We start from the raw sequence: 25474 nt of genomic DNA, 5'->3' as shown, positions 1-25474 counted from the left end.
GTTTATTCATAAAGCAAATCCAAAAAAAAAAAAAAAAATCCCATCATAATTTTGGAACTTAAAAAAAAGTCTGTCGTACAAGATGGCAAAGCATTTCATGTACAGTGTGTTTCTTGACAGATCCCAGGGGCTTCACTCCCCAATTCACTCTGAACCAGAAAGGTTAGTTACCAGGGTAACTCTGATACCACGTGACTGGGGTTGGGGCCTCTCTGGGGAACTGGGCACTGCCTAACACTGGGGGTGTGTCTGAGGGCACACAGGTGTGCACACAGACCAGCCCGGCCCTTCCTCCCAGTCTGGCTGGACCTCCCAAGGGTCTCTGGGGAGAGAGGAATGGAGTTCAAGGGAGGAGGCAGTGGATAGGGGATGGAAGTTGGAGCCCACAGTACCCTGTACACATTTTCTTCTAGGGGAAAACAGTGAGTCCTACCAGGCAGCATCTCCATCTGGGGGGAGAGCCAGAACTTGTGATCTCTCCACTGGCCATTGCCTGCCAGCGGAGGTATCTACAGCCTGCAGGGCTCACCCAGGGTTGGGTAGCCGAGCCTGAGACCCTCTGTGTGACTCTGCCCCCCAGTGCCGTGCCCCTGGGGCAGCCAGCTCCCACAGCCTTTAGAGGACCTGAAGTTGAGGCTGGTTTCCCTGCAGGGGTCGGGCCAGGGGGCAGCTGAGTGGGCTGCCTGGGTGGGTGTGAACCAGACCCCCTTCCCTTCTCAGAGCCTGCTTCTTCTCTCAAACATGTCCTCTGAGAAAAGGCCGAGCCTTGGTGGGAGTGTTTGGGTCCTGCTCTTTGAAGGAGCCAGCCTCCCTGGGCTGTGGGCTTATCTGTGATGTGGGGTGCTCTCAGAAACTGGGAACCATACTGTCCCTCCCCAGTTCCAGAGGAGGGCTGGAAAAGAGACTAGCCAAAAAGTGGCCAGCTCACCAAACCTGGGGAACTCATGAAAAAAGCCAGAGGCGCCAGGTCACCCAAGACTGCCCCCTCATACCCCGACCTTGTCCTTTAGATGAGATGGTCACCAGGTCCCTCAGTTCCCACCTGCTCCCCAGAAGGCTGGGAGCCCTGCCCTCCCTGGCCAGGGCCCCTTGGCCCCGACTAGACCCGAGGGCCTGCGATGATGAAATGGCAGCATGGGCAGCGTCTCACAAAGATGGTTTCCAGGCTTTGAAATGGGCTGAGAGAGATGAGCGTCCGCGAGAGGGTCATTTTTTTTTAAACTTTGGAGCAAGGAGAACCCGATATCCGGCCCTGAGCCAGCAGGCTGGCTTGTGTGCCCTGGTCTCTGGGCACCACCAAGGTACTTACTGTTCACACCAGCAGCGGGCGCCGGGGGCGCACGCAGGGCTAGGGTGGGGCAGGTGGGGTGGCTGGGAATTTCCTTGGGTTTAGCCCCCCAGGTGGGGCTGCCCAGCCTGGGGCTCAGGGAAAAAGCCCCAGGTTAACTGGGGACGGTCTGTGAGAGATACGAGCTGAGTACAATCACAAGAACCGGCACAAGTCATGCAACAGAACGAGGAGAGAGAGAGAGAAACATGATTAGTGGAGAGAGAGAAAGAGAGAGCATGTGAACAACACAGAAAAGAACACCCAGTCCTGGCCCTCAGAGCCCCTTATTTCTCCGCTCCTTCCCCCTGTGCCACCAGGGGGCCTCGCTGACCCCACTCAGGGCCCCCCCGCTGCCCACCCTGGCCCTGCATCTGAGCAGAAACTTGGTTAGCCCCTGCAGAGGGGCCCTGCCCACACCTTGCCTGGTCACCCCTGTCCCAATCCCGATACCTCCCCTGCCCCGGGGGGTACACCACTTGCCGCACCCACTGCAGCTGGCAGGGGAGACGTGGAGGGCCGGGGCGGGGGCCGCTTTGGACTCAGCTGCTCAGGGCAGACCCTGGAGGCTGCAGGGGCAGCTCTGTCCCAGCTCGGGGCAGACCCAGACGGGGGTGCTTTTCAGGACCTCACTGCTGCCCTAGGTGCTGATGGACAGGAAGGGGGAGGTCTGGCCACCACCCATCCCCTGTACTAGCCCCCTGCTCACCTATGGTGGGACCCCACAGCCCCAGACGCAGCACCACAGAGGAGCAACCCACATCACAGGAGCAGAGATGGACGAGACACACGTGAAGGCACATGGCAGGACAGAGGGAGCACTCTGAACTGCCCAGAGCAGGTGGTCTGGGCCCCCGGCTGCAGGTCAGGGAGGGACCCCCTTTCTGCAAGAGAAGCAGCTTCTCCTGAACTATCAACCCCAGCCCCTGACCATGGGGGTGCCATCCTGGCATCCTCCCATGAGACCCTACAACCCCTGCCGGGACGAATCCCCCAGACACTGGAGCCACGTCAGCCGTGATACCGAGGAGACCAGACACTTGACCTGAGGCTGCAGGAGAGACCAAGACGGGGAGGGGAGGGGAGGGGAGGGTGCTGCTGACATGACTGGGACGGCTTGCCTGAGTCCTGGAGTCTGGCCCTGGGCAGGGGGTGCCCTCAGAGCCCAGCATGTTGCACTTTGCCCCAACCCAGGTTCTAAAGGTAGAACTGGAGTCTCACTGGGCCAACTGACTGCCCTTGGGGTGGAGGGCGGTTGTCAAGGTCTTGGGGACTGCATCTCAGCTCTCAGTTCCTGTGGGGTCCAGCCTCCCATCACATTTGCCTTCCTCGCTTCTGGCCTCCCCCACACTCACTCACCAACACACCCCAAACCCATGCCCACCAAGGAGCATAGCTGCAAGCAGAAGAGGAGGCCAACGGGAAGAGACTTGGGGATGCAGAGATAGGGAGACATCCCCTAAGGATCACACACTTATGCTTATCACTTGGGTGATAATTTGGGTCTCACACACCAGCTTTCAGAGGGAGGAGGGTTCTGGTGAAGGACCAGGCTCAGAGCAGGTTTGGGATGTCAAGACAGCACCCCTAGGAGCAATAAGAACTTGGGAAAGGGGAGGAGGCAGTGTGTGGGGGATGGAAGGGAGTGAGGCAGCTGGGCCCCAGAGAGAAGGGCTCTAAGTACCTGGCTTAAGCCAGGACAATCTGGATCCCTGAGACCTGGGGCCAGGGCAAAGAGGGTCCCAGGGCCAGGGCTGTCGTGGTGGTGGGGTGCAGGGGCTCTAGGAGGAGTGCACAGGCTTTCCGGGAAAAGGGCCTGTGTCCTGGGGCTAGCTGGTGTACATATCAGAACACACATCTGCACTCTGTGTGTGCACATGCATGCATGTGTACACATGTGTGCATGTGTGTGTATATGTGTGCATGCACACATGCCCTCAGCACATGGAGAATACTAGCATTGTCTGGGACTGAAGGATTTGTGCCTGGCGGGAGTGAATCACGGGAGGATGGGACAGGGGGCCAAGGAGTGCTATGGTGATGCCACTCAGGCTCAACTCTTCCTGCTGAGGCCTGGCGTGAAGCTAGGGGCGAGGCCCACCCAGACCCTTTCCCAGAGCCCCAGGAATTTTCCTCGCCGTGACGGTGCTCCTGAGGTCGAACAGAAGGGCGAGATGATCCAAAGCAGAGAGGCGGGGCAGGGGCTTTCCACGGCCCATGCCTGGCTGGCTAAGCAGAAGCCACGCATTGGCTGAGGAGTCCAGCCCCACCCCAGGCCCTCCCATTCCAGCCTCTGAGACCCCTGCCCTGCTCCTGGCCCAGCCCAGAACACTAGCCACACTCCTCTCAGGTGTCTACAGGGATCCCAGGGAGTGGGGAGGGGTATGGGACCGGGTGAAGGGGCTAGAAAGACCTCAGACAGAGAGGTGGACTTTCAGGGTACCACTCTGGTCAGTATAGCTATGTGATGAAGCCGGATGCGGAGTAGGATGGGGTGGTGGGCCAGAGAGTGGGGCATCAGGGAAGAAAGAATCAGTCAGCCACTGGGGAGGCCATTCAAACCAGGGGACAACTTGCTCCTCTGGGGCTGAGGGAGCCTGCAGCCCCACCTCCTGCCCTGGGCACAGGGTGTCTTCTGCAGACTAAACACTACCTGTCACTCACTCAGCCTCCCTCGCCCCGGCACCTCTTCTGAGTTCAGTGTTGTCATGCTTTTCTGGGTCATTCATTCCCTTCAAATCCCTGTGTCCACAGAATAAGTCGATGGTATTCCATGGGTAGAGGTAGACTATGGGCTTTTTATCTTCGGACCAGAGCCCCATGATCAACTTTATGTGCTATGTGCAGGTTCTCATAAAACTGAGATAGTCCCATAACGAACCACTAGCCATGGAATATGAGAATATATCCCACGGTGACTAGTATTGTTTCATGGCCCCCCTCCCCCCTCCCTGACCCCCACTGAATTCACGGGAAAGTGGGCGTACACTGGTTGGGATGTCGTGTATTGCTGCTGCAGTCCCTACTGCCAGAAACAGGGAACACTCTCAGTGGGAGGTTGTTGCTGGTCTGAAGCGCTTTCATCTAAGCTGCCCGGGTGGTGGCCCCCTCTAGTCCTTCGCTCACCAGCCGCTTCCATCAGAAAGAAGGCCACCGAAACTCCCACTGGACCATCAACCCAAACAGACAACGTGAAAGCTAGAGTCACTCCAACAGGTTCCTAAAGATAAACGCTAAACTCTAGAGTGGTGGTAGAAGATGAGCTGGTTCCGCATGCTGTGGGGTGAGTAAGCTTGTTACGGAGGGCAAGAGGCGTCTCCGAGGACGCGCCTGGAGCTAGGCAGCCGGCATCGGAGCAGGAATGCTACTCAGCTATGGAGACAGGCTCTGCTGGGGGGGTGAGAATCCTTGCTGCTGTCTCTGCAGGGACCTCCTGCCAGAGCCCAGGCACCATCCGTGCCACGTGCACTGCCCGAAGGGAGCCGTGTAAAGACCAAATGGGCAGCTGTCTGGCATTTCCCAATCACACCCACCCCGCCCCGCCGTGACTCCGGGTCAGTGGCCTGAGTCAGCGACTCATGCCCAACTCCTGCCCATTGAGCAGCGGAGCCCCCGGGCTCCTGCTAAGAGAGTCCTCAGCAACCTCACGGGCCGTGGCATCTCTTCAGAACCCCACGAGACCGGTGTGTCAACCTCCTTACCGGGGGCCACCAGTGAGGTTCTAGCAGGCTCTCGCCTCATGAATTTGGCTGCCCAGCATCTTCCTGGGCCCCCAGACGCCACACCTCTAGACTGAGCGTGGGGTCCAGAGTCACCCACGGAACTAAGGAAGCAGTCTGACTGAATCTGGAATCATCGCTACAGGGGGCAGAGGTGAAAGGTCAGATCGACATGCCTCTAAGAGGTTTCCTACCTGCTCTGTTAATTTCTAAAATTTCTTCCTGGGCCAGCGGGCATGTGTCACTCTGAGTACTGTGATGTGGAGAGTTTACGACAGATTTACAATAATTGGGAGATCCCAGCTGCGGTGGCCGCGGAATATGCTTCTTTTTTTTCTTTGGTAGTTTCTGCTTAGCCATGGCTAAGGAGTAATACATCCCAAAATTGTTCACGATGACGGGCACAGGCATGGCGATGGTCAGCACGCCCGCCAGCGCACACAGCGCTCCCACCAACATGCCGGACCATGTCTGCGGGTACATGTCTCCGTACCCCAGCGTCGTCATGGTGACCACAGCCCACCAGAAGCCGATGGGGATGTTCTTAAAGTGGGTGTGCTCACTGGCGCTGGGGTCATTGGGCTGAGCCCCTATCCTCTCGGCATAGTAGATCATGGTAGCGAAGATCAGGACGCCCAGAGCCAGGAAGATGATGAGCAGTAAGAACTCATTGGTGCTGGCTCGCAGAGTGTGGCCCAAGACCCGTAGGCCCACGAAGTGGCGGGTCAGCTTGAAGATGCGCAGGATACGCACGAAGCGGACGACGCGCAGGAAGCCCAGCACATCCTTGGCGGCCTTAGAGGACAGGCCGCTCAGGCCCACCTCCAGGTAGAACGGGAGGATGGCCACAAAGTCGATGATGTTGAGCGAGTTCTTGATGAACTCCACCTTGTTGGGGCAGAAGACCACACGCATGAGGAACTCGAAGGTGAACCAGACCACGCAGACGCCCTCGATGTAGGTGAGGAAGGCCTCCGTCTCCGCCTCCCGGTAGTAGCGCACTTGCGTGCCGTTGCGCACGTTCTCGATCTCCGTCTTGTTCACGATGGGATTGAAGCGCTCGTGGGTCTCCAGGCAGAAGGTAGTGATGGAGACGAGGATGAAGAACAGGGAGGCAAAGGCCACATACTGTGGAGGAGAAACACACAGTGTCAGAGGGGAGGTCCTTCCCCCAAAGCAGAGAGACTGGGTGCCTCTGGGCCAGGTCCAGTCTGGGGCCAGGCTGGGCAAGATGCCTGCAGGACACCCCTTCTGACATGGGCCAGGCAGGCAGGCCACCATTCCCTCTTCAGAGCGTGGAGTATGGGGGTAAGAGACCTGCAGGGTTAAGAGGCTGTGGCGGAGATTTCTCTGTCTTCACAAATGCCTTTCCTTTCTTCCTGGATGAGTGGCTAGACCATAATTTCCCAGCCTGCCCTCCAGGCTGGGTGGGGTCATATGACTGGTCTCAGGCCATCCGACAGTGCACAAAAAGGTGTGCATGAAGGCCCGGCCTGGCTCACAAAACCTTCCTGCTCAACCTTTCATGCCCTCTCTCTTTCTCTGAATGTTGAAGCCCAAGGAAGCCAGCAGGGCCACCATAAGAAAGTAGCTGGGTCCCTGGAAAGAAAGACACCTACTAAATACACAGGTGGGAAATAAACTTCTACTTTGTTGAGATGTTGCACTCTAGATGTGATTTATTAAAGCATTTAGCACCCCACCCCACCACTGATGAAAGTGACCTAGGTGGCTGAGGCTGAGGTTGGCAAAGAAAGGAGGATAGGGAAGCTATGGTGGAGCCAGGCCCCTCAAAGGCCACATCTCCCATCTTTCTTCCGTCCCTCCGCTAGGCTGTTCACTCTCTTTTTCAGGGCTCTGTACCTCATGCAGGCAGTCTCTTCATATTCTATCCTATGTTGAATTGCAAAAGACGTATCTTCCCCAAGGCCTTACACAACTCCTTTACCCACTTCTCTCTATTGTCCCAGGAACTCACATCATGTATTGGAAGTGTATCTCCAATGGGTGATACACTTGGGTGTATCAGATGGGTGTATCTCCACCCATCCTGGAGATACGGAAATAAAGACTAAATGGTCATTTGTCAGAGATACTGGGTTGTAGATTCAGGCATAAGGAGGAGAATTGGACCAGGGGTCCTCAAACGCACCATAAACCATAGAGATGGCTTTGCTCCTGTTCCGGCCGGCTGGCCCCAGGGGAAGGGGGTGGGTGGGAGGAAGGAATAAGCTGCTGGGGAACTAGGGTTTTCCAAACATATGTGGGTGTCTGGTCCTTTCAGATCCCCTACCCGGGTGAGAAAGAAATGGCCAGGATAACCCAGTCTGTCCAGAATGGCCTGCTCTGGCCCCACCCCCTGAGAGAGGTTCAGGAGACTTTGTGGTCTGATTTGGTCACCCTCACCCCATCTGATGACCCACTGGGCTTCTCTAACCACAAGCAAACACGGGTACCCTAGGAAAGAAAATCAAGCAGCTGTCAGAGTTTCAAACCTTCCCACTCAGACTGAATTCCAGACAAGGGCTCTTCTTACAGCCTCCAGTCTGGGATCATGGAACTTTAACACTGCCCTTGGTAGAGGAACCCTGGCCAGGGGGTTCTCCTCCAGGAACCCAGCTTTCATGTTCCTGCTGCTTCCCTCCCCTCTGGACTCCCCTTCTCCCAGCCTATCAAGACAGACCATGAACCGTGCAAGGCCATCTCCCTGGAGGCAGTTCTGGGCTACAAACTAGAATGGGTGGCAAGTTCATTCTCCAGAGCTGCCTTCACAGAAAACTTCAAGGAGTGCCAAGGTGCCACTCTTTATCTGCCACAAGAGGCAGCCGTGCTGCTTCTAGTAATTTCTTTGGTTTGTATTGATGTACCTCCCCACTTGGTGGTGACCCTGTCTGGGTTGACCATAGCCACGAGACCTGACACTCAACCTAGCACAGATCTAGATATGAAGAACCGTGTGGACCTGCAAAGACACATTCCAGGTTGAGAGAAAGGGAGAGGAGAAGGAAAGGGGCAAAGTCAGCATTTTAGAATATCAGAGTAAGAGCAACCTTTAGAGATTATCTGGTCCAAGGCACTGCATGCTATAAATGGGAAGTCTGGGGCAAAGAAACAGGAAATGATCTACCCAAGCCACTCATCATGGCATGCTGGCTCCTGCTGGCTTTAGAGAGTCATGCAATTTTCAAAAACTTGATCCTAGATTACTATCGAGTGTGACCCCTCTGCCTTCCTCCTTCCATCCAGCCTTCCTTCTTCCCTTTGTTTCTTCCTTTCTTTCTCCCTTTCACCCACTCATCCTTCCTCCCTCCTACCCTCTCTCCCTCCTTTTTAGCCACATATCCATTCATCCTTCTTTTCTCCCTTCTTCTATTCCTTCCTTTGTTCCTCCTCCCTTCTCTCCCTCTTTTCCATCCGAAATGCATTTATTCATTCGTCTCTTCCTTCTCTCTTTTTCCTTTCTCCCTCCCTTCCTTCCTTCCACCTACCCATCTATCTACCTGTCCATCCATCCACCCATCCATACTTTTTTCCTTCCATTCCTCACCAAGCGCCAGGCTGTGCCCAGCATGGAGTGCAATAAGACCTCAGCCCTGCCCCCAGGGAGCCCCCCACACAGCTGAAGATAAAGGACACACACAGAGACAAGTAAAAAGCAGTGGACTGAAAAGGTGAGCCCCCATCAGCCCTGTGAAGTACATGGGGTTTGGACAAGATGAGGGCAGTGCAGGGACTTAAGCCAGGTTTTCTGATTCCAGAAATAGCACGTTAAGGGTCCAGAGAGTGCTGACCTGGGACACCACAGGGGCAGGCCAGGAAAGCAAACTGGAAGCAACTGGAAGGGGTCACCAACTCCAATCCAGGTTCATCCAGCTCCAGCACTTTTTCCTGTAGCAGTTATCAAAGTTCTTGGAGCCAAGAACATATCCCCAGATGCTGAGTATTTGGCCTCAGATTCCCTCTGAAGGGCCCTGTCTTAGAGCTTGGAATTCACAGCCCAGACTCCCAGGGCCAGGTCACGTTCCTGCCCTGGTCTTTTTGAGAGAGGAGAGGAACATGGACACTGTGAGTATCTAAAGGATGCCGAGAGGCTGGGCCTGCTGCATCTCCGGGCTCCTGATCCCGGCCAGGTGGTGGAAGGCAGCAGGTGCTGCCTCTCCTCTGCTCCATCAGCCGTGGCATCCCCTTCTTAAATCATCCCACAGCTGTCCTCCTCTGTCCCCTCCATGCACATGAGACTCTCTCTCAATGGGGTCACTGTCATAAAAGCCAGCATATTGTAGGCTTCAATCTCAGCCATGAGTACAGCATCCACCCAGTTATCAGAAGGGGCAACAACTGGAATCCCAGCTCTCTGCTTGGCCATCTGGCCACAGAGAAAAGCCCTGACTTCTCAGCCTAGCCTGTGAGGCTCCCTGTGCCCTGATCGCACTGACTTCCCAGGGACCTCTCCCTGCAAGCACCCAACATTCTTGCCACATGCAGATCAGATCAGATCAGATCAGTCGCTTACCCTCTGCCATTTCTGACCTTCCATCTCTGTGTCTCTGCACCTGCTGCCCTTTCCTCCAGGGTGTTCCTGCTGATCTCCACGTGGAAAAACCCATCCACCCATCAGTGCCCCACTAAGTAGCCCTTCTCCTGGGACACCTCTCCCAGGGAGACTTCTTCTTGGCCCTGAGGCCCTTAGGAGGCAGCAAATGAAGTCCCCCCCACCCTACCACCCAAGGAGCCTCTAAATTTCCCCCAGGGAGGCAGCGAGACTGTCTCCAACTTGTGCTCATTAGTGCTTGGGGAGCCTCACAGGTACAGCCCAGAGAGGGCACTGATGTCCCCGGGGTCTTCTCACTTCCTCCCAGGTGCCCTCAAAGGCCCTCAGAGCTCTACACCCATTGGCTCTTCTTGAACAACAGGTCCTGACAGGAAAATTGAGGCCCAGGAAGTGGTAAGGTCTTCTAAAATTAGGATAGACAAATCCTGGGTTCTCAGGGATCAATGGCCATCCCTTTCAGATTCTTTCCTCTTTGGGCCCCAGAGACCAAGGAGTGGGGGTGCCGGGGTGGGCAGCAGCGATCAGCCTTAGAGTCAGATACTAGGACTTCTTCCCCAGAGGAGCTGGGGAGGTGTAAGTCAGGCTTCCTAGACTCTGCTGCAGGCACCTAGTCCCTTGTCACAGGCAGGGCCCCAGCAACATCTGGGTCCAAGTGGGCCCTTTGGATCACTGTGGAGGAAAGCGCCCCAGCTTGCTCAGACTGCCACAATCTCCTAAGCCTAGCGACTAGCAAGTCAGCCCCAGCGCATCAAAGCCAAAGCAAGAGCCCATGGTCAAGCGAGTTTCTAGTGCCCTCCCACCCATCCTCAGGGAAGCTGAGCCAGAAAGGAGAGAGGAGAAGCCGCCAAAGCTAAAGGCCTAGAGCTCCCTGGTGGTCTAGCCATTAAGAATCTGCCTGCCAATGCAGGGACACGGGTTTGATCCCTGGTTTGGGAAGGCCCCACATGCCGTGGACAACTAAGACTGTTCACCACAGCTATTGAGCCTGTGGCCTAGAGCCCACGAGCTGCAACTACCGAGGCCCGCATGCCCCACAGCCTGTGCTCTGCAACAAGAAAAGCCGCCATAACGAGAAGCCCGAGCACCCAATGAAGAGCAGCCCTGACTCGCCACAACTAGAGAAAGCCTGTGCACAGTAACAAAGACCCAGTACATGCATTAAAAAAAAAAAATGCTAAAAGGCCTGCTGTGCACCTTTAACCTTCCCACAGACCTGGTGAGACAGGTGGTTGTACCTTATTGTGCCAAAAAGGAAACAGGTTCAGGGACTAAACCAAGGTTTAAGGCTAGTGATGAAGCTGAGGCTTGGACCCAAGTTGATCTGGCTCCATTGTCTAAGCTCTGTCCACCACCAGAGATGCCAAAGCTTTGGGGGCTAAAAACACAGCTCTGTGCTCTAGGGAGCTGGCCTTGATTGTGTCTGGATGGCTCAATCTTGGAGCTTGACATCCATAGCTTGGACGCCCTGAGGTCAGGTTATGTCCGTCCCCAGTGAGAGAGAGAGAACCAGGATACCTGAATGCACAGGCTGGAGCCCAGAATGCCTGAAATGGTCCTGGGCCTCAGTGCCCAGCACTTGCGAGTGCCTGGGGTGGGGAGGCTGCCCCATCTTGCTCGGGGAATCAATGCCAACAGCAGCCTCAGATGGCCCAGCCTGCATCTCTATCTGGCTGACCGTGTCCTGGCAGACCCAGAGAGGGCAGGCTGAGAGATGACCACAACTTGTTCAGGGAGCTCAGCCAGAGGGACAGGGTGGATGCCCAAGGATGGGGAGTTCCCAGAATCAGCTGACCCCTGGCAGGGAGGGAACCTCTGCCCGGCAGGCCCAGGCAGTGAGCCTTAGGAGCGGTCTCCGCAGCACCCTGGGCTGGCACATGGAGTCCAAGCTATGGGTGTCAAGCTCCAAGATCGAGTCATCCAGACACAGTTAAGGCCAGCTCCCTAGTGCACAGAGCTGTGTTTTTAGCCCCAAAGCTGGCTGGAATATAGGAGCTGCCGTCAAGGGCTGGGCACCTGAGGACGGTCACCCCCAGACACACACTGCTGCCCAGAGTAGGCACCTGACCCATTACCTAAGCACACACCTGTGACGAGTGACCACACAAACTACAGCCCAGGGTCCTGACCACACACACAGAAAACACAGGGCAGACGGATGGTACTGGAACACATCACTGCCCATCAGGCACGAACACCCAGGCGCCGTACCATGAGGCACACACCCACACAGCCCCCACCCTCCCTGCGCGTATACACTCAGAGCACACGGATGGTCACCACACAGCATACCTCCTACAAACACCCTGAATGCCAGGCGTAGCTGCACAGCTGGCCCTCCTCTGCCCGCCTCACCCCCGCTGGGTGTGACTGACTCAATGTCTGACTCTCCCACAGGATGGCAGTCCCAGCCCGCCTCAGCTTCCCCAGCCTTCTCTGATGCCCTCAGCCTGCCTCCCTGCCCAGACTCCTGGATTTCCCATCCCTAGATCTGCCTGTCACCCACCAGTTCCTGATGTCCTGCCATTTTCCAGACCCTGTCCTTTCTCCCCAGCCCACTCCAGCAGCAGTAGCTATATGCCCCCACACCCAGGACCCAAACCAGCTGGAGGGCCGATCCTCCTGAGCTTCTAGTCTAACAGGCGGCCAAAAAGGGAGCTTTGTCTGGCAGCCCAGGGCCAGCCATCACCCAGTCTAGCCACACCTCAGAGGCCACTCTGTGAAATTTCAAGACAGTGCAGGCAATATTGCCTGATAAAGCAGCATAAACCCAAACTGGTAGTTCTGGCTTTTCTTCTTTCTTTTTTTCAGAATCACAAACTGTGAGAGACCCACCAATTGTGTTCTAGAAAGAGGTAGCCATGGCAACAGAGAGAGGCATCCTGTTGCTATGGTAACCAGGGTGGTGAGACTGTTGGCTGTAAAGTCAGACAAACCTACTAACGATCTGTTGACTTAAGAAGATGTTTTATAAATCACCAAGTTATTTTTATCGTAACCCCACCCCTAAAACTATAAATCAGAAAGGCAATTTACTATCTATTAAAATGACCAAGATGTGCTGTGACTTTCATTATAAATTATTTATATCACAGTCATCTTTAGAAAATTGTGCTTGTCTTTCAGAACTGTTCAGGGGTTCACCGTGGGGAATCTGTGTTCTTGCAGTTTGGCATTCCAGAAGCAAGGCCCTGGTTGTGATGTGGTGCGTGGGCCAACATGCTGACCTGGCCATTCCCTCGCTGTGTGACCGTGGCAGATCACCCCCCCCTCGGAGCCTCAGTTCCATCTTGGTACAGTAGGGCTGGACTTGGTCACTTCTGAGGATTCTGACACTGGGCAAGGCTGCGACCAGTGGGACTAACCAGGGGAGCCTTGGCTGGTGTCCAGGCCCCAAGCCCCTAGAGGCGTCAGGTCAGTTTTTCTGCCTAATTAAATCTGCCCAGCAGGGGTGTACAGCGTTTGAGTTAATCCATGCGGAGTCAGTGATGCAGAGCAGGCGGGATGGCCAATTGGCCTAAATAAATTGTCAGTCGAGTTGAGTTTGGAAACTGAATTAGGCTTGTCTGGACTTCCTTGGGCTGGACATGCCCACACTGTGCTGGCCTAGCTGAGGGCTCTGAGGGGGACAGGAGGCTCTTTGGGGTCCATCTCCTTTTTGGTCCATTAATAAATGCCTCCACTATGACCGCCCAGTCAGAGGCCTGGCTGTATCCTGAGTGCTCTGTCCAGCATCCGCATTCCAGCCCTGGTCCTTCTCACCAATCCTGCCCTCTTGGCACCCAGTTCAGGGAGCAGCAGGCAGGAGATGCTTCCCATTGTACTACCTGGAGGGTGTGGACAGGAGTGTGTAAAAGTGTGTGCAGAGAACATGCTGCGTGGAAGGTCTGTGTGCTGGGGGAGGCGTGCAGGGGAGGGGGAGAGGTGGTGTGTAAATGTGGAGTGGGTGTGTGCGTGGTAAAGGTGTGTCACCTGCTTATGTGACCTGACTCTAGGCGCGTGTCAGAGGCTCGTGTAAATGGTCACTGTGTGTGGTTCATATAGGTGGTAGAAAAGCATTTGTGTGTGTATAAGGACATGCATGGGTGTGATGTGTGTGTGTGTGTAGGGACATGTATGGGGTGGTATGTGTGTGTATGTGCGTGTATGTGTGTGCACATCTCCTAGGAGAATCAGGGTCTGCTGGGCACTCTGGACACGTGTTCTGAGTTGAGACCATGATCCTTGTCCATGCCGGAGACAGTCCCTCACACTAGTCAAGGGCAGTGATGTCTCCTCTCTGGGACGGTCTCTGACTGAGGAAAAAGCGAGTAGACAGGGTGGAGGTAGCCAGAGGCCACTGCACCAGCCCAGAGAAGACCACGGGGGAGGGCTGTGCCCAGATGGGAATCCCCTCAGCCCCCTTCACTGCGCCACTCAGTCTTGGGCCCCAGGCTGGGCCGCTGGGAGAACCAAGGCCAGAAAAGGTCTTGTGCAGCCTTTGGGGAACCCAGACTTTCCCAGTGGGACAGCAACCCACTTCACGGAATTCATCCTCCAGACCCCAGGCCCAGGGCTGAAAGGGCTGTCTCAACAGCAAGGCGGGTGACTTCTGGGGCAGCAGAGGTTCTGTGTTGTTTTCACTCCAAGATGCACATTTTGGAAATGAAACTATGTCACAAAATACAGACACCCTTAAAAGAGTATTTCTTCCCAACATGCTGTTATTTAGCTCATGGCATGTTGAATATGGTACCCTGACTTGGGAAAACACTAGAAACCAGAAGAACAAGACAGAGGGGACCCTCACAGGTTTTTGGCCCTAAAGCAGCTCGTATGGCAGGAACCTGGAGATGGAGGCAGTGCGAGGGAAGGGACCTGCCCGAAGTCACGGAGCTCTCAGGGTGGAGCAGGGGTAGGAGCTGGGTTCTCCTGAAGCGTCAGTTCTGGACTTCCGTCATCGCAGCCTCTGAGCCTTTGCTTATTTAACGCCCCCTCTCAGGCCTCTGCTCTCAGGGTCCCACCTGCCTTCTAACTCCCAGGTCAAAAGCAGCACACATCTGTTTTGTCAAAGGAGGCAGCCGCTGGAGCAGAAACGGCTGGACCTCGAGGTGAAACCAGCCTGAGTTTGGGGCCTGGCCCGGCTGGTGACCTTGGACAGCATCCCTTTCTGAGCCTTCATTCCTGGACAGGGAAGGGGTAGATAATATCCCCTGCCTCTGGGTGGCTGTGATTAAGATGAAACAGCACACAGAAAGAAAGAAGGAGGTGTCTGGGCGCGCTGCTTCAGTCCGCATGAACCAGAGGTGGACCTCTTCCAGCTCTGGCCCTCTCCCATCACAACAGCACCCGCAGCATCAGAGCACGTCAGATGTAGAAGCTGAGAATCTTCTGGTCAGGGAATTGCTAAGCTGGAGGCACCTGGGAGACTCAAGCGGACCCACCCCTCACCCCCAATGCCATCACAAAAGAGCACCCTGGTCCTTTAGAGAGTCGCCCCATGCCCACCACACTCAGCCATACGACACAAGTGAGGCCGAGTCCACACTTCTGCCTGAGCCTGCCCATCAGAGGCCAGCCCTGGCCCCTGAGGACAAGGGAGCCATGTTTCCTGAGAGACCGGTGGGACAGGGTCAGGTAGAAGTTTCTGGATTTAGCAACAAGGAGAACTAGGTGGGAGGGCTAACCCAGAGCCCCCAGAAGCATGGAAGGGAAGGCAGGGAGTAAAAGGCCCTCTCTGGGGCGTTTGGTATGGCACAAAGGAGGCAGGGGTGGGTAGAGGCCGCTGTGCTTGGGAAGCAGGACTGAGCAGAGACTCAAATGCAGAGTCCTGGGCTGCACACACAGCAGTGGGCGGGGCCAGACATTTATCTTTAGTCTATGTCCTCCGTGGCTCTGATGCTGCCAGCCCCGCCTTGGCTTTTGGGATCCACGAGGCCAGTGAGTCCTAAGTGCCCAGCAGCTCTGATGCACAAGGGGCCTCTTCAGCCTGAGACCACACTGGGGGCTGAGAAGCAGGCGGCGTGGCAGAAGGGAGAGAGTCCCAGGCTTGACTTCCGAGACCCGAGTTCAAATCCCAGCTCTGCCACTGGCTGTGTGAGGGCAGGCAAGTCACTTTGCAGAGGCTCAATCCCATCCTTCTTCAAATGGGGACAATCATAAGAACAATAACATGCCCAGAAGCAAGGCACAAGGAGGCACCTGGGGGAAAGGCTGAGTGTCTAGGGCTTTCCCAGATCCAGGGTGGAATTCCAGGGCAGGGAGAAACCCCAAGACTGCCAGTTCCCTTGCACACTGGTATTCCAGGAGCTGGGCCAAGGCTTCCCTCCACAAAAATCCAAACACAGCATTTTGGGTTTTTTCCACCCAAATTGTTGGGGGTGGGGGAGTGATTGCAAGGAACAGCAGCAACAGCTAAAGGGAGAAATGTGTCTAACTTTAGGTTTTTTCCCTCTAATTTTTTTTTGCTCCTGTTGCAACTACTTGCCTGCAAACAACAAACCAGAAGAAAATGACAGTCTTGTGGAGAGCCAACGCCTGGCCCCTCAGAGCCTGTTTCCAGGGGTCGCAGCCCAAGATAGGGCCATGTCCCAGACCCAGCACTGCGGGCTCACGCTGCTCACAGTGAGGGTGATTAACAGGCCTACTTCCGTGGGGTCTTCCATGTGAGCCCCAGCCTGAGGGCTGTGAGGAAATGAGGCTTGACGGGAAAGGACACCCAAGGTCACACAGTGAGCTCCGGGCTTCCCGGCCCTAACTTGGGTGACAAAATGATGATGGAGCCTCCTGCTGTCGAGCAGGCTTCCTGGGGCTCTCCTAGCATCGTGTCTCATGTAAACCTCACGCCAGCCCAGGGAGGTAAGTTCTGCTGTTACTACTGCTTTTTAGACGATGAGTCTGGGGTTTAGGGAAGAGAAGACTCTTGCTCCAGATCTCAGAGGTTCTCAGCGGCAGGATTGGTTTTGCTTCAAAGCCCTGCATTTCAGACCCTCCAAAGGCTCCTTAGACAGCCATGGGAAACGTCCACAGTGCAGGCTGGCCTGGCTGCGCCCTATGAGATGAATGAGGCTGCTCCAGCTTGGTTTCGACCTCAGTCAGCCACAAGCCCCAGAGCCTCAGAGGAGCGGGGCTGTGGGGTCGCAGAGCTCCCCTGCCATGCCTCAGGCCAAGAAGACCAGGTGTCAGGGCCCCAGAGAAGGTGCCCTTCCCACCTGCTCCTGTGACCTGAGGGTTCCTGCTGGAAAATGGGCAGTAAACATCTTCCATTAGCATCTTTTAAATTTTTTTGTTTTTTTATTTTTGGCTGCGTGGGGTCTTCGTTGCTGCACGTGGGCTTTCTCTAGTTGCGGTACATGGGCTTCTCGTTGAGGTGGCCCCTCTTGCTGTGGAGCACGGGCTCTAGGCAGAGTGGGCTTCAGGAGCCGCAGCACACAGGCTCGGTAGTTGCGGCTCTCGGACTCCAGAGCTCAGTAGTTGTGGCGTTTGGGCTTAGTCCCCTTGGCATGTGGGGATCTTCCTGGACCAGGGATCAAAGCTGCATCCCCTGCACTGCAAGGTGGAAGCCCTCCCATTAGTATCTTAAACCTGGAGGAATACCAGCCTTCCACACAGGAAATTCCTCTTCTAGTTTAGGATATAGAACTATATCTGTTTCCGGATGAGCTTGTCTACTTTCCTATTAGCAAATGATGACTTATGGAACCCTTCATATTTCCTCTTTTGCTCTGACTGCCAGGGAGCTCAGTTAAATTTGATGCTCAATGCTGAACCCATCATTTACCTGGGTATTAAAATGAAAGTAAAGTCACTCAGTCTTTTCCGACGCTTTGCGACCCCATGGACTGTAGGCTACCAGGCTCCTCTGTCCATGGGATTTTTCCAGGCAAGGATACTGGAGTGGGTTGCCATTTCCTTCCCTAGGAGATCTTCCCGGCCCAGGGATTGAACCCAGGTCTCCCACATCATAGGCAGATGCTTTACCATCTGAGCCATCAGGGAAGTATGGAGAGTTGCTATTTCTTGTTTTCATTATACAACTCATATTTTCTTTTCTTTCCTTCCTTATTTCTAAGGATTCTGTTGTACGTGTGTCTCATGGGCCTCAAACCTTCTTGTGCCACAGACCGGAATAAGAAACACCTGATGAGACTCCCAGATGAGGAAGTGAGCTGGAAGGCACTCCCTCTGGGGCTGGGTCAATAACCCAGAGCAGATGTCTCTGCTGGTGACCACCAGTGACAGGCACTCCTGAGACTACATTCTGTCTTTGGACAGCTATCCAGACAGGCATTTCTTATTTAAGCTAGCCTCCCTGCCTTTTTCTGCCAGGGATCCCAGTTTTGCCCTCTGGGGTCACCAGGACACTTCCTCCCTCTGACAGCCCTGCCCACACCTGCAGATAGGCCACAGGGCCCACCCTGAGCTGTCCTTCCCGTGTGCCAGGCTTCCTCTGGTTCCATCCATGCTTCCTGTCTTGGGCCAGCTCTCGGCCTGTTTCAGAGCCTGGTTGTGTTAGGCACCCGCTTGCAGGTGGCCACATGGATGGCACGCTTTTTCAGTGCTCACAGCCACCTCAGTGGTGAGAGTACTGAGCTCTGTTGAGCCTCACTGACCTCTGCTGTAAAGGAATAATGACTACTCTTGCAAACATGATCTCATTTATCTTTAAAAACCTCCCAAGGGGAGGTATCATTAACTCCACTTAGCAGATGAGAAAATTGAGGTTCAGAGTGGTTAAGATGTGTGCAAAAAAATTAATAAATAAAACCCCACACAGCTGGGAAGCAATAGGCAGAATTTGAAACCAAGTCTCTCTGATGCTAAAACCACCATACTCCAGGGCTTCCATTTATACATCTCTTTCATATCCATCCAGGCAACCCTTGGACGAAGACATTTGTCTACACATTATAATGTCATAGGAACAGCTGGCTAAAGTTCACAATATCTTCACATTTTGAATCCCATATAAACACCGTGCATGCGTGTGCGTGTGTGTGTGTGCACGCGCTCTCTCTCTCTCTCTCTCTCACACACACACACACACACACTAGCTGGGCCATCAGCAGGACAGCCTTTATTGCCGCCATTTGACAGATGAGAAAACTGAGGCTCCAAGTTCTATGAAGTGTCCACTAGGAATCCACAGTGAAATTTTCCCCCAGGGCCCACTTATGTTTTTGCACTGAGTCAAGGGTCCTGACTCCCTATAAGGTATGCATATGTGTGTACATGTGTGTGCATGTGTGTGTGTTGAGAGACACAAAACGATGACCCCAAGAGGGACAGGTCAGGGAGGGCAGTGGACACAATCCAGGTGGGACCACAGCTGTGTTTCCTCCAAAAAATATTTAAGCTTTACCCCAGGCCTGTGCCAGGCACTGGGTACAAGGTGCGCAAAAACAAGCCATAGGTCTTGCTGGGGAAGACTGACATTTATCAAATAACCAGGCAGGCAAATACATATTTGTATGAGGAGATGAGGACTTTGGGGGAATGCACACAGCAGTCGATGGGCTTTTAACAACAAGCCTGGGGGTTGGAGGGGCCCCAGGAGGAAGTGACAAGGGTACAGGGGTTGGAAAGGTAGGTAAAAATCACTAGGGAAATGCAAGGTGTGAGGACGAGCATTCTAAGCAGAAAGAACAGGAACAATTCCCCATCCTTGCCTTCCTTGACCATCAGCAACCTCTAAGACAGCTCACCACTCTCTCTTTTCTGTCACACTTTCCAGGTCCCCACAGTCTCTTGATTTTCCTCCCACCTCACTGGCTGCTCCTTCTTGATATCCTTGGCAATCTTGTCCCCAGCTTCTAACTTGTGGGGTGCTCCAGAGTGCAGTCCTTGGTCCTCTTCTCCATTGACACTCATTCCCTTAGTGACCCATCCAGTTTGAAAGCTTAAATACCATCACCTATTCAAATACCACTAACTGCACACTCCCAAATGCTTATCTGCATCAGGACTCCAGCATCCAGCTCCCTCGCGGCTCTGTGGTGGAGGTCTACTAGTTGTCTCTGCAGCTCAGCACGTCAAATGAGCTCTTATATACCACCCCCACTGCCGGCAGCCTTCTGCATTGCAAGAGATGGCAACTCTATTCTCCCAGGACATTCTTGCCAAAAAACCCTGGAGTCATCCTTGACACCTCTCTTTCTGTCACACCTCACATTTAATTGTAAGGAAATCCTGTTGGCTCAGATCTAAATAAATCCAGAATCTGACCACTTCCCACCACCACAATTACCACCCCATCCGTAGATTTACAGTAAGAGCCTCTTAACTGGTCCCTCGGCTTCCAATATTCCTGGAGCTCTAGGAGTGTTTTCAACACAGCAGCCACATGATCCTTTTAAAATGTAAATCTGATTGTGTCATTTCTCTGCTCAAAACCCTGCTTCAGCTCCCCGTTTCTCTTGGAGGAAGAGCCTCACAACACCCCGAGGTCCCCACGGGATTGGGTCCTCCATTTGCCTCCAAGCTCATCTCCTATCGCTGTCCTCCCTGGCTTGTTCCAGCCACACCGCCTCCTCAAACACAATCCTTAAACATGCCAGACACACGCCTGTCTTAGGGCCCTAAGGTGCCCTTCCCCAGCGTCCTTGTGGCTCATTCTCCTGTCATTGCAGGCAGCCCACTGACCACTCTAAAATGTCAGCCAGCACCCCGCGCAGATCTGATTCTCCTTCTTCTGCTCGCCCCATGGAGCACGTCCCCCTTTGTCAAACACTAACTTTCCCCCAGCTTTACTGAGGTACGAGGTATGTACAGTAACACTCACCCATTCTAAGCATCCAACTGGACAACGCTGGCACTTCACACCATCCAACTCACTCATTTTCATGTCTATTGTTTGCCTCTCTCCCCCTTAGCATGTAAGGCCCATGCGGCGGCCAGATCAGAGCATCAGGACTGGCCCTGCCGTTAGACTCAAGTCACATGCTCCACACTAGTAGGGGAAGAGGGGCCCCTTCCTTGGGAACCCGGGGCACAGCTAAGCAAGAGCACAGCTTCCCATCCTATGCATCTGCTTGTCTCAACCCATCTGTCTATATGGTGGGCACAACAACTCCCTTAGCCTCCTCAGGAGGTGACCGCCTCCTCTGATGCCCACTTTCCCTTGCCTGCACGGAGAGTGCACACAGTCACAGACTCACTAACACAGCATCTGCCTCTACCCTGCAACACGCACAGTCGTTGGCTTTGAACTTGTGTTTACACCAGCACTGGCCACACTCACAGCAGATTGATATCCACGCTGGTAAAAGTATAATCTCTCTCCATGAATCCGTGACGAACCTGGCCTTGGATGCAGTCACTAATCATTTCACTGTGTTGTCATCAGCTTCATTCCCACAGAGGTGGTGTGTTACACTGGCAAGGGGCACTGTGACCAAGAGCAGATCCAGGTCTACACTGGCAATGGGTATACTCGTTGACAGCAGACTCCTGTCTACACAGGTGGCAGGCCCAATCACACTCATCTCTTGTCCAGGGGCACAAAGACCGTTACCGGCTGAGAACATGAATGAGGGGAATGGGCACAAGGGCACCAAAGTTCCTTTTCAGAGGCCAGACAGAGTCTCCCCTCCCAGCAGGCTGCCAGCTGAAGGCGCTTGCTATGGAAGTCAACAGCCTGAGTCCTGCCTAGGGGGCAGAACTGTCGTGGGAACATGAAATTCAAAACCCAAGTGCAGGCCCTGGGGTGAAGATGCTGGAACCTGGGACACACGGCGAGGAGATGAGACCACATCTATTCCCAGCACCTCGAGATCACTCAAGGTGAGGAGAGACTCGGGCTGTGTGACTCCCAGTGCCGCCCGCCCCCTCCCCACCCCACACCCGGGCCTGGCCCAGCCAGCCTGGGCTTAAAAAAGCACCAGGAAATGTCACTTTCTTTTTGAGGAGGTGCAATGGGAGGAGAAAGGCCAGGCAGTTCAGCTGCTGGCCTATTCAAAGGTAGGGAACGGTGACACTGCTCTCAAATCCTGAATCTTGTTTCCTACCCAAGCTGGATGAAATGCCAGCCCCTGCTCCAGGGGATGGAGCGCTGTCTAGGGCCAGCCCAGAGGCCCCAGCCTGCCTGGCAGCCCCAGCCAAGGCTCTGCTGCGGCTGTATGACTCCTGTGTTTGCCCAAGCCAGGGCCGGGCCTGTGGCCTGAGCAGGCTCAGAGACTCAGAGGCTGCGGCTGAACCAGATACCATCGTTGTGCTGGGCTGCTGTGCTAGGCTGGCTCACGGCGGTAGCTCTAGACTCAGGGCCGAATGTTTGGCCTGGACGATGCCCTCTGCCTGGTACCATTGTGCTGCCATTTCCCCATCTGCGAAATGAGAGGGGGCTCAGACCCACTCCAGTTCTTTTTGTAGGATCCCCACGTTACCCGTAAGAACATCCCAGTCCTGCCAGAGACACAGCCTGGACGAGAGACAAGTGAGCGTGGAGTCTTCCATCCAGCGAGCCATGGATGCAGCTTTCACTCACATGGTCATTCATTCAAGCTTCATACATTCACTGAGTGCCTATTTTACTTTGCACAGGAACCTCCAGAAATCCCAGCTTTAAATAAAGCTTCCGGCACTGGGGAAGGCACATAGTAGGAATTCAACAGTGGGTAAAAACATCCGCTGTGTGCTACCTCCTGAGCTGGATTCATCACCAGCACTCCCACTGCCCCATCTCATTGACCCCCTGCACCATCTCAGAGGTCCACACTGCAGTTACCATCCCAATTTCACAAAGAAGGAAACTGAGGCTCAGAGAGGTTGAAGAAGTTGCCCGTGATCAGACACCTGGAAGGTGATGGAGTTAGGTTTTGAAACCCAGCTTTCCATGACTCCAGAACACATGCTCTTAACCACACGCCTCACCCCTGGATAAACACTGACTGAATGACTGCCTGGGTGAATGAATAAAACTTTGTACTGGGGCAAGTATGGGTTCATGAGTGTCCGAGCCCATGAGCGTGGGGAGCATGCGTGTGCGGATGTTTATGTGTTTGCATGTCGAGCTGTTTTATGGAAAGACTCTCCCTGTTGTCTTGGTCTTGTGTGTGCTAGAGCTATACTTAGCTGTAGCCGTGACTGTAATAAGCAGTTAGCAGCACACCAGGCACTCTCACTGGGACCTGGTTTCCCAGGGAGATCGCCGGGACCAGTGTGTGTGTGTATGCGTGTGTGTGCAGCGGGTGCAGCCTGGTGCTGGGGAACGTTGAAGCAGGGCTTGGGGAGGGGGCCTGGTAGGCTCAGCACTATGCCTTATGCAAAGGGAGCGCCTCAGCTCCAGACTAGTTGCATCTAAGCTATCAAGCCCTCAACTCTTGATCCCCCATGTCCATGGTCCCTTGACTGGCCCTTGCTAGGCAATTAAAAGCCTTGGAGCTTGTGTCTAGAGCTTGGGGATTGATGGAGAAAAGCAGTTGGGTGTGGATGGACCTCAGCATACCTGAGCCAGGCTCATCCAGGGTCTCAGGAGAGCACCTCCTCAGCCAGCACATCAGGGGTATTAAGGAAGCCTGCTTGCCAAGGCTGGGGACCTAAGGAGAAAGAGTGGCCTCCCCACCCCAGAACAGATTGAAACCACAGGTATGCTCAGTGCAGTCTGGGGTCAATCCTCAGGAACTGAAGGCCAATCCTCCTCTCATGGCCTGCCCTCCAGTGGCTGCAGGGAGCCTGGAAAACCCCCAGGCCCTGAGGACCTCCCTGTCACATGGCTCTTCCTGCAACTTCTTTCTAGCCCGTCCTGGGTCTGCTCCATCGGAGCCTTTCACCTTTGAGATTGAGCCAGTTCCCCAGGCCAGTCCCTGCCCCTAGCTTCCAGCTCCTTCACTCCACAAACCATCCATTCCTTGTATCAGCAAACCCACAGATGGGCTGGGTGGCTCCACCCTGCCTTCTACCCTGAAGTCCTCAGCATCCAAATCCCATCCTCTAGAATGTTTTCATTTCGTGAGAGATAGGACTTCCTCTGCTGCCTTGAAGTCAAGGGACTAGAAATTTATCCAATTACCTTCACATCCATCCATGTATTCACCCATCCACCAAGCTACCCACCCAGCTGGTTCTCCCTCTGTACACCCTTCCTCCCATCCACTTATCCACATCCATCCACATACCCATCTTTTTATCCATTCTTTCATCTATTTGTCCATCACCCATCTGTCCACTCAACTACCTCACTCTTGACCATGGAACCAAAACGTAATAGTATAAGAAGGAACACTACCACTGCTCTAGTTTACCTTCTTAATTTCCCCAAGGGGACCTGGCCATGTTTTCCTTTATCAGTAAAACAGGGATAAGATCTAAACCTTCTACTTCATAGGGCTGTTGCGAGTTACATTGTTTTAGCCAAGACTTACTGACTCTATATTATATAACAGGTGTTATCATTTCTTAAGCTGGTCCTTGTCCTCTAGAAGCTGCAGCTGAATTGGGGAGACCTGTCACTCCAATAGGGCAGCTGCGTTGAGGGTGGGAAAAGTTCCCTGGGAGAGCAGGCTCTTAGGAGGGGGATCAGGAAAGACTCCAGGCAGGATGCCTTCTCCAAGCTGACTCTGAAGGCTGGATCTGTCTCAGACATGCAAAGGTGGAAGGAAGGGCATTCTTGGTGGAGGGAACAGAATAAGCAAAGGCAGGAGGCAGGGGAACAGGGGATCCTGGAGGAATGGTTGGTGTGCCAGGAGGCTGAGGGTGGGCAGTCTGGAAAGACAGGATGGGTGACATTTCCTGGGGTAGCACAACAAAGTCTGGGAAGAGCCCTGGACGTGGAAAGCCTCAGCAAGTCAGTATAAACCATGGTGACTTATTACACTGAGGCCTTTACTCAGATCCCCAGACTGCCAGTCAAGGAAAAAATATCTTCTTGGTGACAGCCAGGCCTCAGGAGACATGATTCCTGACGCCCAGAAGGGAAGCCAGCGTCTGGCATTTCTGACCTTTGTATCACTAAATATATCATTGGTGACAGTGGTTCGTGACCCTGAGGTTATGGGGCTACCGGACGAGGCTTCTACGGCTGCCTCCCTGGCTGTGGCTCAGCCAGCCCTCCTTCTACCAGCATCCCCGGGGAATCTGAACCCAGGACTAGGTTCAATGTGCCCTAGACAGCCAGCTCCAACCCCTGGTGAGCACCTCCTGTGTGCCGGGCTCCGTGCCGAGGGCTCCACCCCTCTGGGACTCTTCCCCATCTCACACAGGAGGAAATGGGCTCAAGCCACATGCCCAAGCCCACGCTGAGGCGGGGGGCACCAAAAGCCAGGCCCAGTCAGGTCCAAGTCTTGTCCTGTCGTCTCTACCCTGTCTGCTCCTCACATTCCCTCTGCCTTTAGGATCTGGTCTCCCCTCACTGCCGCCCCCCGACCCCACACCCAACCACAGCCCTGTTCTGAACTATATTTTCTCCCTGAGAAACTACTTTTCTGCCTCTGGTCTGAGTGGATTCTCCCGGCATCCCTGAGAAGCAGGTGACACCATTGTGTATAGGTGAGGCAACTAAGGCTCAGAAGGACAAGGGCCATGTTCCAGGGTGCGGGCCGCTCAGGCGCATGTGACCAGCCCCCACAGCACCACGAGGAGAAGCACGCTGTCCGGGGCTGACCCTTAGCAGATGACAGCCCTGTGGGCTTCCAAGAGGGCAGCCCTCAGCCCAGGGCTCAGGCTGTCTCCAGGTGACCCAGTGGGTGGCCATGTTCTTCCCAGCTGCTCAGAGAGCCCCTGAGGTTGAGCATAAAACATTCATCTCTAAGTGCTAAGATGGTGGCCCCGGCAGGAGGCTGTGCTCCAAAGTATGTTCAGTCCTGTCCTGCTGACAAGGTCCAGGGGAGTCCCACTCTCCCATTCTACCACCTGCACAGGCAGAGAAGGGCCCTGGGGAACCACTGAAGCCCCCCGTTACAGCACCCC

The 25474-nt window shown here is 54.4% G+C and overlaps 1 protein-coding gene across 1 annotated transcript in view; it reads right to left on the bottom strand.

The window, feature by feature from the left end:
• KCNC1 (potassium voltage-gated channel subfamily C member 1) overlaps positions 1-25474 on the bottom strand; it is a 44141-nt gene that overhangs the window by 4437 nt on the left and 14230 nt on the right. The window contains exon 2 of the mRNA XM_005896771.2: positions 5241-6174. Within this exon, the coding sequence (XP_005896833.1) occupies positions 5241-6174 (934 nt within the window). The remainder of the gene's footprint in view (positions 1-5240; positions 6175-25474) is intronic.

This window comes from Bos mutus, chromosome 15, assembly GCF_027580195.1.
Source record: "Bos mutus isolate GX-2022 chromosome 15, NWIPB_WYAK_1.1, whole genome shotgun sequence".
In the NCBI taxonomy this organism is placed as follows: domain Eukaryota; kingdom Metazoa; phylum Chordata; class Mammalia; order Artiodactyla; family Bovidae; genus Bos; species Bos mutus.
Note: the sequence above shows the minus strand (reverse complement) of the source record. Positions and strands in the feature narration are given on the sequence as shown.